This window comes from Pleurodeles waltl, chromosome 4_1 (assembly GCF_031143425.1).
Source record: "Pleurodeles waltl isolate 20211129_DDA chromosome 4_1, aPleWal1.hap1.20221129, whole genome shotgun sequence".
Taxonomy (NCBI): Eukaryota; Metazoa; Chordata; class Amphibia; order Caudata; family Salamandridae; genus Pleurodeles; species Pleurodeles waltl.
The window spans coordinates 457,111,310-457,125,203 of NC_090442.1; the positions used below are offsets into that span (position 1 = coordinate 457,111,310).

Consider the following 13,894-nt stretch of genomic DNA (forward strand, 5'->3'; position numbering starts at 1 on the left):
CTCTCCTTTCCAAAAATGCCATTCAAATTTCACCTCCAGATCCCTCAGGGTTCCTCAGTTCGTTATTCCTGGTTCAGAAGAAAAACAAAAAGTTCAGGCCAGTCATAAATCTAAAGTATTTCAACCAGTTTGTCGTCTACCGACATTTCAAAATGGAGACAATTCTTCATTTACGGGATATTCCCCTCCCGTTGGACTTCATGGTACGATTAGATCTTCAGGATGCGTACCTTTCAGTTCCCATTCACTGGGGTCACCGCAAGTGCCTTCAGTTTCAGTGGCTCGGTCAAACTTACCAGTTTTCTTCCCTTCCGTTCGGTCTGTCGTCAGCACCCTGGTGCTTCACAAAGCTGATGAAACCAATAACGGCACATCTCAGATCTTTGGGCATCAGGCTACTGATTTATCTCGACGATATCCTTATCTTACATCAGAATCGCAAGACTCTTCTTTCCCATTTACAATTAACTTGTTCTCTTCTCTCCTAACTAGGGTTTCTAGTCAACGAAGAAAAATCAAGCATGGTTCCTTCGCAAAGAATCCAGTTTTTGGGGTTCGAAATAGATTCTTCTTCCTCCACCCTTCATCTTCCCCTACAAAATGTGAACTCCATCAAATCGGAGATCTTAAGAACGCTCCGAAAAACCCAGATCTCTCTAAGATTTCTAGCCAAGATTGTGGGCCTCTTGTCCTCTTCAATTCAAGCCATATTTCCCGGCCCCTTACATTATCGGGCTCTTCAAAGACTGAAAATCCGTCATCTCAGAAAAGGTCTAGCCTATTCGGATATGGTCTTTCTGGATCAAGAATCCCGCCTAGAACTCCAATGGTGGATAGACCATTTAGATGCCTGGAATGGCAGAAGTATCTTTCCATCAGCCCCAGATCTTGTGTTAGAGTCCGATGCAAGCCTGACGGGTTGGGGCGCCCGCTGTGGACCAATCTCGACTGGCGTTACATGGTCGTTAAGGGAGTCCAGATTGCACATCAACTATTTAGAGATGCTTGCAGGTTCCTTTGCAATAAAGAGTCTGGCAAAAGGCAGGTTTCAGTGTACCATCCTCCTCCGCATGGACAATGTTTCGGCTGTCCGATACATAAACCATCTAGGAGGAACCAGATCAAAGCCGTTAGCAGACCTGGCAAAAAGCCTGTGGGAATATTGTTTGAGCAACGAAATATCGCTCACATCGGAATATCTCCCGGGCTCCCTCAATCAGACGGTGGACTGGCATTCTCGTTTCCTCAGGGACTACAGCGATTGGAAACTTCACCCCTCAGTATTTCAATCTATCCTCCACAAGTGGGGCCCCTTCAGTATAGACCTTTTTGCCTCCCGCCTCAACGCCCAACTCCCCCTCTTTTTCAGTTGGCGTCCGGATCCTTCGGCATTGGCCTCCGATGCTTTTCTTCAGGATTGGTCACAGACGACCAATTACGCCTTTCCTCCTTTTATTATGATCACCAGAGTTCTGGCCCAAGTCAGACGTCAGGAAGCAACTCTGGTCCTCGTGGTACCTTTTTGGCAATCTCAGATTTGGTTTCCCCCTCTTTTGGAATTGGCAATCGATTTTCCCTTTCTTCTACCCTCTTTTCCTTCCCCTCTGCTAGATCCCTTAGGGAATCCTCATCCCTTGGTACTCAACAAGACACACACTCTTTCAGGATGGAAGGTATCAGGAATGCCCCATCTACCATCCCAATTTCGGAAGAGGCCACTGACTTCATCAATAAGGCCTGGGCTCCCGGCACCAGGAAAGCATATTCTTCCACCTGGTCTCTTTGGTCTAGCTGGTGTATGGGAAGGGACCTCAATCCCATTTCAGCAGATATAAATTATGTAATTAACTTTCTGGCTGTGCAAGCTAGTGCTGCTAAGTCTTACAGGACAATTAATTTGTAAAGGTCTGCTATTTCCATGCATCACGCCCATGTCAGCGGGAAACCGGTAGGTGAACACCCTTTACTTTGTCGGCTGTTGAAGGGAGTAAGATTTTCAATCCCCCCATTACCTAAATATTCAAAGTTATGGGATGTCAATTTGGTTTTGAATTTGTTCCTGTTTTGGCAGGACAATGCTGACTTGTCTTTAAAAATGCTTTCCGCAAAACTTACTATGTTGCTTTGCTTAGTTTCTATTAAGCGTTTATCTGATGTTAGAGCTCTTGATGTTACTTCTCAACAGTTTGCCCCCACAGGGGTACTATTTTCCATTAACAAACGCACCAAAACCAACTTACGTACAGTCTTTTATCCATATTTTCCAGATCAACCTAAGCTCTGTGTGGGACAATGTCTCAAATGTTACGAAGAACGTACAGCTAATCTCAGAAAGTCCTCTGTTTCCCAACTGTTAATTTCTTTCCAGAAACCACACAATCCCGTGTCTGCTGCAACTATAGCCAGATGGGTTCGTTGGGTGATGTCCCTTGCGGGTATTGATACCTCCATATTTGGAGCTCACTCAGTTAGAGGTGATATGGCTTCCAAGGCCTTCTGGGTTGGATCCAGGTTAGAGGACATTCTGAGATCGGCTGATTGGTCCAATGATAATGTTTTTAGGACATTTTATTGTAAACCAGTTCATACTGCTACATCAATAGTGATTAATATGCTTTAAAATAGCATAATATGAGCCTCCGTTCTTGACATAATATGTAGATTTTCCTAGTAGATTATGACGGAAAGTCTTAATTTTATTAAAGACACGGAGGCGAGTATTATCCCGCCTCAACAAGGAGATATTTCTGATTTGTCTTGTTTTTTTCCCTCCCTTGCAGCTACCTCCACTCCAGATCAAACTTCTACCTGATCAGACGGCGGTTTTGCCGAACATGAACATATCGGCTGGACAGTCGGATCCTTTCCGAAGCACTCCCTCTTCTCCCTACCAGATACCTGCTTCACTTCGTTTTTGTCTGGCACTGATCCAGGACTTTTGTTCTTTGACTTTAGCAATTGCTATAATCTTTGCCATTTTTCCGCTGTTTTCTCGTAATTTCTAGCCTTCTCGCATCAAGAAAGAGGGCTGGTCGCAGTCAAGCTTAGTGCATGCATAGCTTCCATGGTTCTGATTGGTGCATTTATTATTACGTTTTTCTCTCCCATTAGCTTCTCTGTTATAAGCCTTTTGGGAGTTGTAGTTTTCTTGACTGCTGCTACTGAAAATTAAAGCAAGTTAGAGAAGCATAATACTCACCTCCCTGTCTTTAATAAAATTAAGACTTTCCGTCATAATCTACTAGGAAAATCTACATTATATGGATGAGCTATTGTACCAGTGTAATACCCTGAGACTTGCTTGGTGCACATTTTAAAATGCGTTATACTCAACTTTGGGTGAGAGCCCTACGGTAATAGTAAGATCGTTTAGAATGACATAATTTATATATTTTTTTCTTTAGGGCAGATCCCACACCTGACGTCGGTTTCGTGCTTAATGGACCCACAAAATAAAAGTGCTAATAAGTTTTAAATGTTATTAAGCTCAAAACGAAATACTGTTGCGCAGACTATTCTGCAATTCTGCCAGCAGGTGGCAGTAGATAATAAACAAACAAATCAATGGAAGATTTCGTGCTGTCCCTGGTTGCAGAACCTGTGTTAAAGATAAACAGTTTAAATTATAAAATTCGCTAGAGTACAAATTCACCCTTTTAAATTGCATATGGTGATTTTGTAAGTGCAAGTAGGATTTCTCACAGTCTAAGTAAATCTAATGACGGGGACAGGTGTAGCCTTTCCCAGCGCGTTTGCAGACTGTTTTCCACACTGAAAACAATCTTCTCAAGCGGAGGACAGAAAAATGTGATTTCAAGGTCAGAAAATAGGAAGTGTGGAGGACGTGAAGCAGTCACTGCAAGCCTAACAAAAAACAAACACAAGTGGGATGTATTGGTTCATAATTCCTAGAGGGTGTGGTGTAACATTCAGCACTGCCGACTTTGGCACTGGGGAACCAGGTTGGATTAAACAATGTCAATCTAAACAACAAAATCCAGAAAGTAAACAAAATTACAAATAAATGCCGATCAGTTCTGGTTGATCTGTTCTGAAGGCCACATTGAAGAAAACAAGAGAGCAGCAGAAAGGGAAGTGGGTGTTCACATTGGGAAGGAGCCGGGGCAAAAGAAACAAACATTTTCAATGCAACGGGTCTCGCATTTGCTCGAGTTAGAGCTATTACCATTGTAAAGCAAAAAAATGCGCTGCGTGTAAAATAAACAGATAAAGTAGTCCGGACTCCAGGCTGAAAACATCGAGCCTCATGTTTTTGGTACTTTACCAGTGCTGTGTAGGTGGGCTAAACACCGGAAAAGGCATGACGCATGCATGTCTTTCACAAATGAAAGCAATCGGATTTTAAAAGGAAAGCCCACAAACCAATGTATGTAACTGATGTGGCATGGGCGTGGTTTTAAGCCCAAATAGAGATTACAGAATGGACGGAGCACTTTGTGCTCGCTCATGAAAAGTAGTGAGCTGCAACTGACATAAATGGCCAAAAGGGAACTGATCCATGTAACAGGGCCAGTCTCCAGGGTGGAACAAAACAGCCAAAAGGCAGGACAAATGTAAGCTATTCACCAAAGGTACAACAGGAAGCAGAGGCTTGAACCAATAAAAAGTGACAGGCATGGCCATGCCCACAGAGAAGATAACAGCTTCTCTTGTAGAGCTTTAGGCTCGACTTAAAAACACGTTGGCAGGCAGAAAGCAGAAAGAACTTGTTGCATCTTTCACCATTAAGTTATATCCAGTATAAATCAGTAAATATGCAAAAGCCAAAAGCCACATTGCATTGAGTCAGTGTATTTTTGGCAAGGGGCACAAGTTCAGATATGTAATACCTTACAAAGCCTTGATCACCTTCTAACTGCTTGTTTTTCTCCTTCTTGGCAAAGTATACTATGAGAGGGCCCCTGCTATTCCAGGTACAAAATATGCTGGGTTGGAGCATAACATTGTTCCTGCACATTCATCTCACACCACCACATCTCTAATCCCCTTTGGGAGTTGGACTGCATTAATAACATAGTTACTGTTTGTTTAGCTAGCAGTAATGAAATAGTAGCCAGTCTTCTGAATGTCTGGGATTTCTTGCACACAGCTCAGCAGGGCCACTGGAGGCATTGTTGTGTGTCTACATCTAATATCCTTAACTTAATTTCCTTTTAAATAATATAGGTCAAATATCATGTAATGTCACTTCCTCTGAAATCATGAGGGGAGGGATTAAAGAGAGTGATGCCACTTCCGCTACTCGTAGCATTTTGTTGAATTGATGCCTATGACTCTAATGCCATTAAATAGCAGAAAGCTGAACTCTTTAACGCTAAAGCCCAGGAGGACTGCCATGCTAGACAAAAATCCGGACCTCGGTTGAAGTGCAGGACTCCTCCTCTTCTAAGAAAAACACCAAAAGCACAAAATGAAGAGGAGATACAACAGCTTCTTGAAATGCCATTCCAAAAGTAAGTCTCCCAGGTAATCCTCAACCCTAGTCTGTATATGTTCTGGAATTAGAAGAGAATCCAATTCTCTAAGATTTGGCGCCTGAGGCTCCACTGGATCTAATGCAGTCTCTGGGGCCTTAGATGCTTCAGGACCCAGCTCTGAGGCCCCGGGTTCCTTCAGCCTGCGTGGTGTTCTCTTTTTCAGGGTGAGACCCGACACGTTTTCTAAACCAAGTGGTCAACGTATTTAGAAGGGCCGTGGTCCCCTTAGCAGCACCTCCAGGCCCTATGGTACCCCGAGAATGCCTTTCCTCTGTGTCGTTCACCCCCTTCGTGCCCTTGCTTGAGGTGTCTCCTCCAATGCTGGTGGTAGCTGACTCTTTGCTGACCCCGACTTTGGTGCTGGTTCTTATTCCTCTGGCTCAGACGAGTCTGGCACCAACTTGAGTGTCTTTACTGGCTTCGGACCCCTCTGAATTTCAGTCTGGGGCTATGAGGATCATTTCACATACGGATGTGCAAAGGCTGGAAGATTAACAGCAATTCCAGCACAAGTCAAGTCAAGATACAGTGAAACTATGCATGCTCAGTTTGGTAGCGACTTTGTTCTCCTAGAGGATGACAATTGGGATGTGCAGTTACTTTCAGCCACTGACCCAGACATCTGGGCTCTAAGAGGTGCTAGTGGGATGGCCACATCTCCCAAGCTGGAAACTGATGTCCTTTCTATATCTCCTCTGCCAGATGCAACATTTTATCACAGTGGAACTGAGGGTCAACATTTTAGGCCTTGAACCAGCTAGCCAAACGTCTGAGCCCCTTTAGTCATGCTCTGCTGAACTTAGTAATAATAGCCAGGGAAAAAACACTTCGCCTGCACTGAGCAGGATAGTGGCTAGGCACTACAGGCCTGCACCTGCACTTGGCAATCCACCTTTTCTGTGCCTCACCTTTCGCCAGGTAGCTTGATTGTTCAAATTTCATGCTCTACAAAGCTGTTACTTGGGGCAGCCATTTCCACTCCTGCAGTCAGAGAGTCTAAAAAGCATTAGGCTTTTGGGAAGAAAATGTTCTAGGCTGAAAGTCTAGCTCTCAAATCTTTAAATTAACCTGCTGTTAGGGTGTTACACACACACCTTGTGGGACAGTGACCACCGTATAGTTCCATACTTGCCAGATTATCTGCAGACATGTTTCACAGAACTAGTGAGGTATGGGCAGGTGGTGGCAAGGCAAGTTATCTAATCCAACTTCCATATGGCGGACTCAGTGGCGAGAGCCGTGGGATATCCGTTGCCATGCGTGGCTCCGAAACACTGGATTATTCACTGGTGTCCAGTTCGCACTGATGGGCTTATTATTCGATGCTGCCAAATTGTTCAGAGAAAAGGACATATCAGCCATTGAGTGTTTCAAGGAAAGTAAAGTGACTGCAAGGTTCCTTGGTTTACAACCTCCCCAAAGGAACACCAAGGCATGTTTTGAGGCTTCACAAGAGGTTTCACTTTTCAACAACAGCAGCCCTCTCAACCATAACAACAATAATCTCAGAATTTGCTAGTCAAACAATACTGGGGTTGCAGAAAAGGAAGAACATGTAACATGTAACGTGTCCAATGGTCACCCTGTTCCTCCTCTTCCCTTGCCTCAACCAGGAATCACTCTAGTTCCATGTTATTGAGCTACAGGGCAGTTGTGGGAGGTTGGATAACCATGGACTAGTGGGTCATTCATATTGTGGTAAGGGTGGTAAGCCCTACCCTTCCAGCAGCCCCCACTCCAGGTCCTTCCTCCCTATTCCTGTGAGAAAGAAGAATACCTACATATCCTATAGCAGGAGGTTCTGGTCCTGCTGCAAAAATGGGCAGCTGAGTTGGTGCCAGAGCAGGAAAATGGGCATGGACACAATTATCAGTACTTCCTAGTTCCTAAGAAGGATAGCTGTTTTTCTTTGATCTTAGATCTCAGGGTCTTGAATCCTTTCCTCTACAAGGAGAAATAATTTAAAGATCTGTCCCAAGTTCAAGTTCCTTTTGCGCTGGAAAAAAAGCCAGGTTGGTGTCCCTAGGCTTACAGCACAAATGTTTCCACATACTGATCTTACTGTTGTACCGGAAGTACCTGTGGTTCGTGGCTGGATCCAATCACTATCAGTTAATGGTCCTTATCTCTGAACTAACATCAGTACCTCAAGTTCTTACAAAGATGATGGAAGTGATGGTGTCCATTTCAAAAGGTCAAGACTCCCATTATTTCTGTACCTGGACAACTGGCTGCTGAAAGCAGAGGACCCAGACATGTTGTGCCATTTAAAGTCGAAAGCAGCCCTGCTGGTGGAGCTGGGATTTTTCATCAATGTGCCCAAATCTCACCTGGATCTCTCTCAGAGCCTTCTGTTCATATTGCCACCATTGGACACAACATTGCTGCATAGTTTTCCACCAACTCAGAGGATCTGAAATATTCAAGAAGTGATTCAGATTTTTCTAGAGAAAGCACGGATTCCAATGTTGAAGGTTTTATGCCTTCTAGGTGCTTCAGCTTCTTGCATCCTTCTCATCATATATGCACACTGGCTAGAGGAGCAACTAGCTAGTATATGTAAAGATTTGCTATTCTTTTTCCACCACATGCACATGCCATGAAGATATATAGGTAACTTACCGATATATATTTATTTTTACTACCTTCACAATATAGTCTTAGTCAAAATCCTGCACCCAGTGTCTTTGGAGGACAAGTAAATACTTAATACTGTGCTAGAACACAACTAAAATACACAGGGCCAAACTGATTAGAGCTTTGAACATCTCTTACAAGATAGTGAATGGGTCAGTAAAAATTCCTGCCATAACATTGCTCCTAAAAACAGTTTATTTTTCTAATTAGACATCCACCCATGCCTAACATAACCTGGAAGCCGGATTTACTAAGGGCTGTGTGGGGCAAAGGCATGCATAGTGACACAAAGGAGCACAAACCTCGCTAAGGTATTTATTTTCCAGCCCAAATATTTTTTTGCACTAGAAAGGTGCCCTTTTCTCAGCAAAAAGAATGCTTTGCTTCATTCTTCGTGTGGGGGTGAGTGGTGGGGGGGGGTTACTTGGGTGTAACTTGGCCAGATCCGCACAAGCACCCACAGTCTTTCATGCAAAGCATGATCGATTAACATAGCCTTACCAGACACTGAATAATAAAATAACACCTCCTTGAAACAGGCACTAACATGAAGAAATGTTTGAATTTATCCAAACATTCCACACTCTTCATATGTGCTGTACTGTACAGCACACTTACAATGTGGAAAATATTTAAGAATTTGTTTTGGCAAAGTATTTTGCACTGGAACGGTATACTCCCAGTACAAATGCTTTGTTAGACAGAATACACACACCTCTGCACCATTACGCCAAGGTTGCATGTGGGGGTAAGCAGTCTGTGCGCCAGCTATGGGTAGTGAGCAGCAGCAGACCATTTGTAATTGTAATAAATATGGCTCTTCTTTGCTTTCTACTCTAGCAGAAAGCAGCACACTAACATGGTTGCTGCACTGCGTTGTACTAAAAAACATAAATAAACATGCCTGTTAATGTGAATGCCTGGCATGCCCATCCTTAAACATAGCAATCTCAGGCAGCTGGTGGCAATTACATTGAAAAGTAATCTTTCTGTGCATTTTTCTCTACTTACTTCACCTCTTCACCGAACCCTATCCCTTTCTCTTAACCTCTTTCAATCTCTACTTTTCTATGTACCTTCATTCTGTCTATCTCAACGCTATACTTCACCTTTGTCTACCTCACCTCTCTCAATATACCTTATTTGTCTTCATCTCTTTGTATCCCTCTGTCCTGACAGATATTTTATCATGTTTTAATTCATTCTTATACATGTATTGAATAAAAGTAACCTTGACGTTCATATACAGGTGCTACATAGTTACCCAAGTATCCCCAGGCTTCCAAGCCCGTCCATTATCTAACGTGTTAAGCTATTGGGCAATAGCTCTGTTAGGGACTGCTTGTTTGCAAGTATGAAATTATAGCTCCATAGCCTTTTGGTAATATTGGTAAATTGTGTATTTTGTTGCTTATTTAATGATTCTCTCTAAAACCATGACAAATACTCAAGGGAGGCATGGTTCAACTTAGGGTACCATAAAAGTCTACACCAGTGGCACTGGTGCCCACACGGACTGCACCAAGCAAACATTGTGGGAAGCTGCACCCGCTGGCGCTGCCCAAGGTAAAGTGTGACACAGTACATATTCTGTGGGAATACCGAAGCTCTGCCCCTTCTGGAGGCGCATATGGAGGGAGGTACAGTGCATGGCTGAAACAGGGAGGGGACTGGGTGCCCTCGGGTTTGCTCCATAATTTCACTCACTATCCACAAATTACTCCTGGACATGGGCAATGGTGGGTAACAACGCTGCCTGTCGCCTAGCTTTGCATCCTTCGTCAATGGAAATCGGACACTGTTCCCATGACAGAGATGTGGCTTAGGGAAATGATTCACACAGCCTCTTACAAGAGGCTCATATATAAACTAGAGGAAGTGTTTGAACTGACATGGGTTAATTTATTGGATCAAGGCGAGTGCCCAGTCAATAAATGGGGATGGCAGCTCCCTTCCCCTTTATTGTTTGCCGAAGGGAACTGTGTGCTATTTCAACCCAACAACTTCCCCTTTACCACTATACACATGGGCTCTAGATGTCATCCCTTACCGTCCTCTAGTAATACCAACAGGGGTTCACACACTATTTTACAGCAATAACACCTGGACAAATTATATTATTAGTCTTATTGTGCTGGCACTGTTGTACGTTTCCTATCTGAATTCCGTACAGGGGACGGGGAGTACATGATTTATCAATCCCCATTGCAAATGACACCTGTATTACTCCGGCTGTGTATTTCTGAATTGGCCTTCATCGCCGATATATATTGGGTGCTCTTTTGTTGTTTTTCATACCCTTGGGTTGGGGTATTGTTTCTTGAGATGTATGCTAATGTTCCTTTCCTTCCACTATTCTGTGATTTTATTTATTTTAAAACCCAAAAAGAACCTATATAAAAAACGATTACATTTTAAAAATTTACCTTCTCACCTTATGAGGTCGAACAGTATTAACATTCTCTCCTTTTCAGTCATTAATGATATAACTCAGTGGAATATATTTTTTTCGATTTGTAAGACTCTTCACATGTAGTTGTATTAATGCCAGAAAACACCATTGCTTGATCAAGGCAATATGTCAGTATTTGCAATTTCTGTTGGCTGAACACTCCTGTCTGAATTCCGAGTTCTAATGATACAATAACATGTCAGTATTTACAGTTCTTGAACACATTACAGGATGTTTATGCTCATGAAAAAAAGAGAAAATCTAGCATAGTCACTTTACAACAAATCCTCAAGAACTGCAGGATAAGCACACTAAAGACTGGTGTTAGCCAAGACCTGTCCATTTTACTACCAGTTCAGTTCATTTTACTTACCAGTTCTACTTGTTTCACCTGCTTATATTCAATTTCATCTCTGTAGCCAGCTTGTTGAAACCGGTAGAGATTTTCTATTTCATCAGACCATTGCTTCGCACGGCTCATTGATTTGGGTTTATGATCAAGAACAGCCATGGCTCCAATATCTTCCTCTGACATGTTTCTGAAAAACAATTGATTTAGTGAATATAGTGGGTGTCTTTTGAGCATGAAAGCTATCCAAGCAATATTAAAAGCATTGTGTAATGTAGGGTCTTGTATCATTTTATTTGAGTGAATGACCTATCAATAGTGTATTTGAATTTTGTAAATCAGTATTAGTGCTTTTGTTGTACAGCGCTACATTTGCCAAGTTTGGCTAGGTAAGCCCTTTATTAAATACCCCAAATTAAATATTTGAAGAACATCGTACATTTGGTTACACACTGACCATTGTTCTTTTCTGAGAACCACGTGCAAATATGTGGTATCTTTGTAGGGACAGAGTTATTTAATCTTTCAGAATTTCTACTGTATTTTTAAACAATATTATGCAACAATGAAATTAAAATTACCGCTTTGAATGATGAAGTAATACTTCAGAGCCCTCCCCGCAACCTGTACATTCTTTTCTCTTCGACTTCCTTCACCTCCTCTCTCCACCTCCCTCTGGCCTCTACAGAAATACCTGTCTGTGCCTTTGGGTACATATTTGGGGCACGTTAGTTTTCTGCACTTTGGATGTTACCAGGCCCCTCATTCCTTACCTTCTGATATGTGGCTTCGCATGGGTACCCTAAAAGAATCATATACGGGCATTGGGTTATCTATGACAGGTATATATGTATGCTAACATATCAGAAGTTTGTTTATCTTTGAAAAAGTCTAGAATATATGAGTTATTGTGGCCCTGTTTTGCAGCCTCTCCAGCATGCACCTCAACGGGTTTGACAAAAAGATTTGGAGATGGGCTGGAGTATAGTGTCACAGAGACCTGCAGAGAGGCAGTGCTTGAAATGGGAAAAACTAAGTGCAGGTACTCATCAAATTGAGCTAGGGGTGTGGCTAGTAGGATGAGCCAGGGGTGGGACAACATGATACAAAGGCACTTGTGCCACCTGTTGAGTATTCATTTTGCTCTTGCATTGTCCTTGTTAGTAGTCTCAAATTTCCCACATCTGCAGATTTCCTCTGCACATGTAGCATAACACATAAATAGTAATTAATATCCCTTTTGCTGCGATGACACACTAAAATATGTATGCAGCCCATTACACCTAAGATGATCTTGAACTAGGCTGTGTGAGTTTTGGACAGAAATGTGTGCACTGTATGATTTTAAGCCATCCTCGTCAGTGCTTTATTTGTAAAATAATAAGTGCTGGTGCCCAAAGTGGTGCTCAGACACAGCAACTGGCACTATAAGATGCCAAAGCCGCGAATAGCAAGGGTAAGCAGTCCCAAATCCACCTTAGGCTTCTTCAATTCACTGCCAGGCACTCCCTGCCCAGTTATCTCACTTTTAAAGGTGTCTGCTTGCTCCCTTGGTGACGGATTTTCTGTAATTCTCTTCCTCCGTCTTTTTGTTTTGTTTGTTTTTCCCTCTGTTGGTCTTGGGGAATGTCTGATGTGGAGAAATAAGTGCCGGTCCTCACAAATAAGTGCCAGTGTCCCCCACTGGCTCAAATTAAGCACTGATTCTTGTCTGATCTTCAGCCATTGCTGTGATTTAGACCAGCACTCAGTGATACTGGAATATCAATGTAGTATATGTGCAAGTGATGTGGGGTCTTGATTAAACCCTGTCTGACCTTGCCTCTGCCGTTTCAGATCTCTGCTCAGTGCTTTGCTCACCAGAGGACACAGACTAGGAAAAGATCAAGGTGAGCTCACGAACAGTACCACTTGGTTGCTAATGGTATATAGTCAAAATCTCGCATTATGTGCAGGGAGACTTTTAGCTTAAAATGATATTCTAAATGTCTCACAATCTTTCCTTTATTCTCAAGAAAGTTAGCATAAAATAAAATTATTGAGATGTATCTCTCTAAAACCTAACTCTTAGGTATCCCCATTATGTTTCCATGTATGGATCATTGAAAGAATATCGAAAACACAAAAATCATGTGGACTGAATATCGTGTCAAAACTACTGAGGACCAACATTTAGAGAAGTTAAGTGCAAATAGATGAGCAAATGTTTACTATTTTAACTCCACATCTATTTACCTTGAAGATATATTTATCAACAAGGTACATATATGTGGAGTTATATACAGTAAAACTTTACTTACCTATAGAAACGTATCTTCACAATATTTTAGACCTCGATATTTTTGACAGATATTCTGCCCCATGATATTTGTGTTTACCTTATTCTGTCTAAATACTGCTGTGTATACAATGGGGTCTGTTATGTAAGGGGTCGTGGTACTTCTGCCCATCTTTACTACATGGAAGGAGATTGAAAGGGGAGCACTGGCAGAGCAATTTCAACATGCACACTCATGGACTACTGATTTAGTTATTTTTCTTTTGATCAAGGCAGACTATCTGTTCAGTTCCGCGCACTGCCCCTCCTTCAGCACCATAGTTTTCAAGCTATCCTGATTTTAAAGGTTCATCCTCATTTTCTCTTACATTCGGAATGAGTATATTCAGGGCCACTACACTTAGGCGACAGAGAATAACAAAATTATGCAGCAAGAAAAGGCAACTATGCAATCTAATGCTGCACATTCTGTGATAATATATTACTTAATAATATAAGTATCCGTTTAACATCCAAATACAGTACGAAGCAATGAAAGATGACCAATCAATCTTTGCATTGGGCCTTCCACTGCAAAGCAATATGGGTAGCAGCAATTTCAGTAATGTCTGGTTCCGTCTGCAGATTATGCAGCAGATGATGGATTATGTGGCAAAGCAGCAAAACCATAATTAGATGTC

General features: G+C 42.3%; 1 protein-coding gene across 2 annotated transcripts in view; it reads right to left on the reverse strand.

The window, feature by feature from the left end:
• The window catches only part of MEIG1 (meiosis/spermiogenesis associated 1), a 120,932-nt gene that overhangs the window by 31,349 nt on the left and 75,689 nt on the right, over positions 1-13,894 (reverse strand). For both annotated transcript variants that reach the window (XM_069230062.1, XM_069230064.1), the window contains exon 2: positions 10,961-11,126. In XM_069230062.1, the coding sequence (XP_069086163.1) occupies positions 10,961-11,122 (162 nt within the window). In that variant the 5' untranslated portion in view covers positions 11,123-11,126. The remainder of the gene's footprint in view (positions 1-10,960; positions 11,127-13,894) is intronic.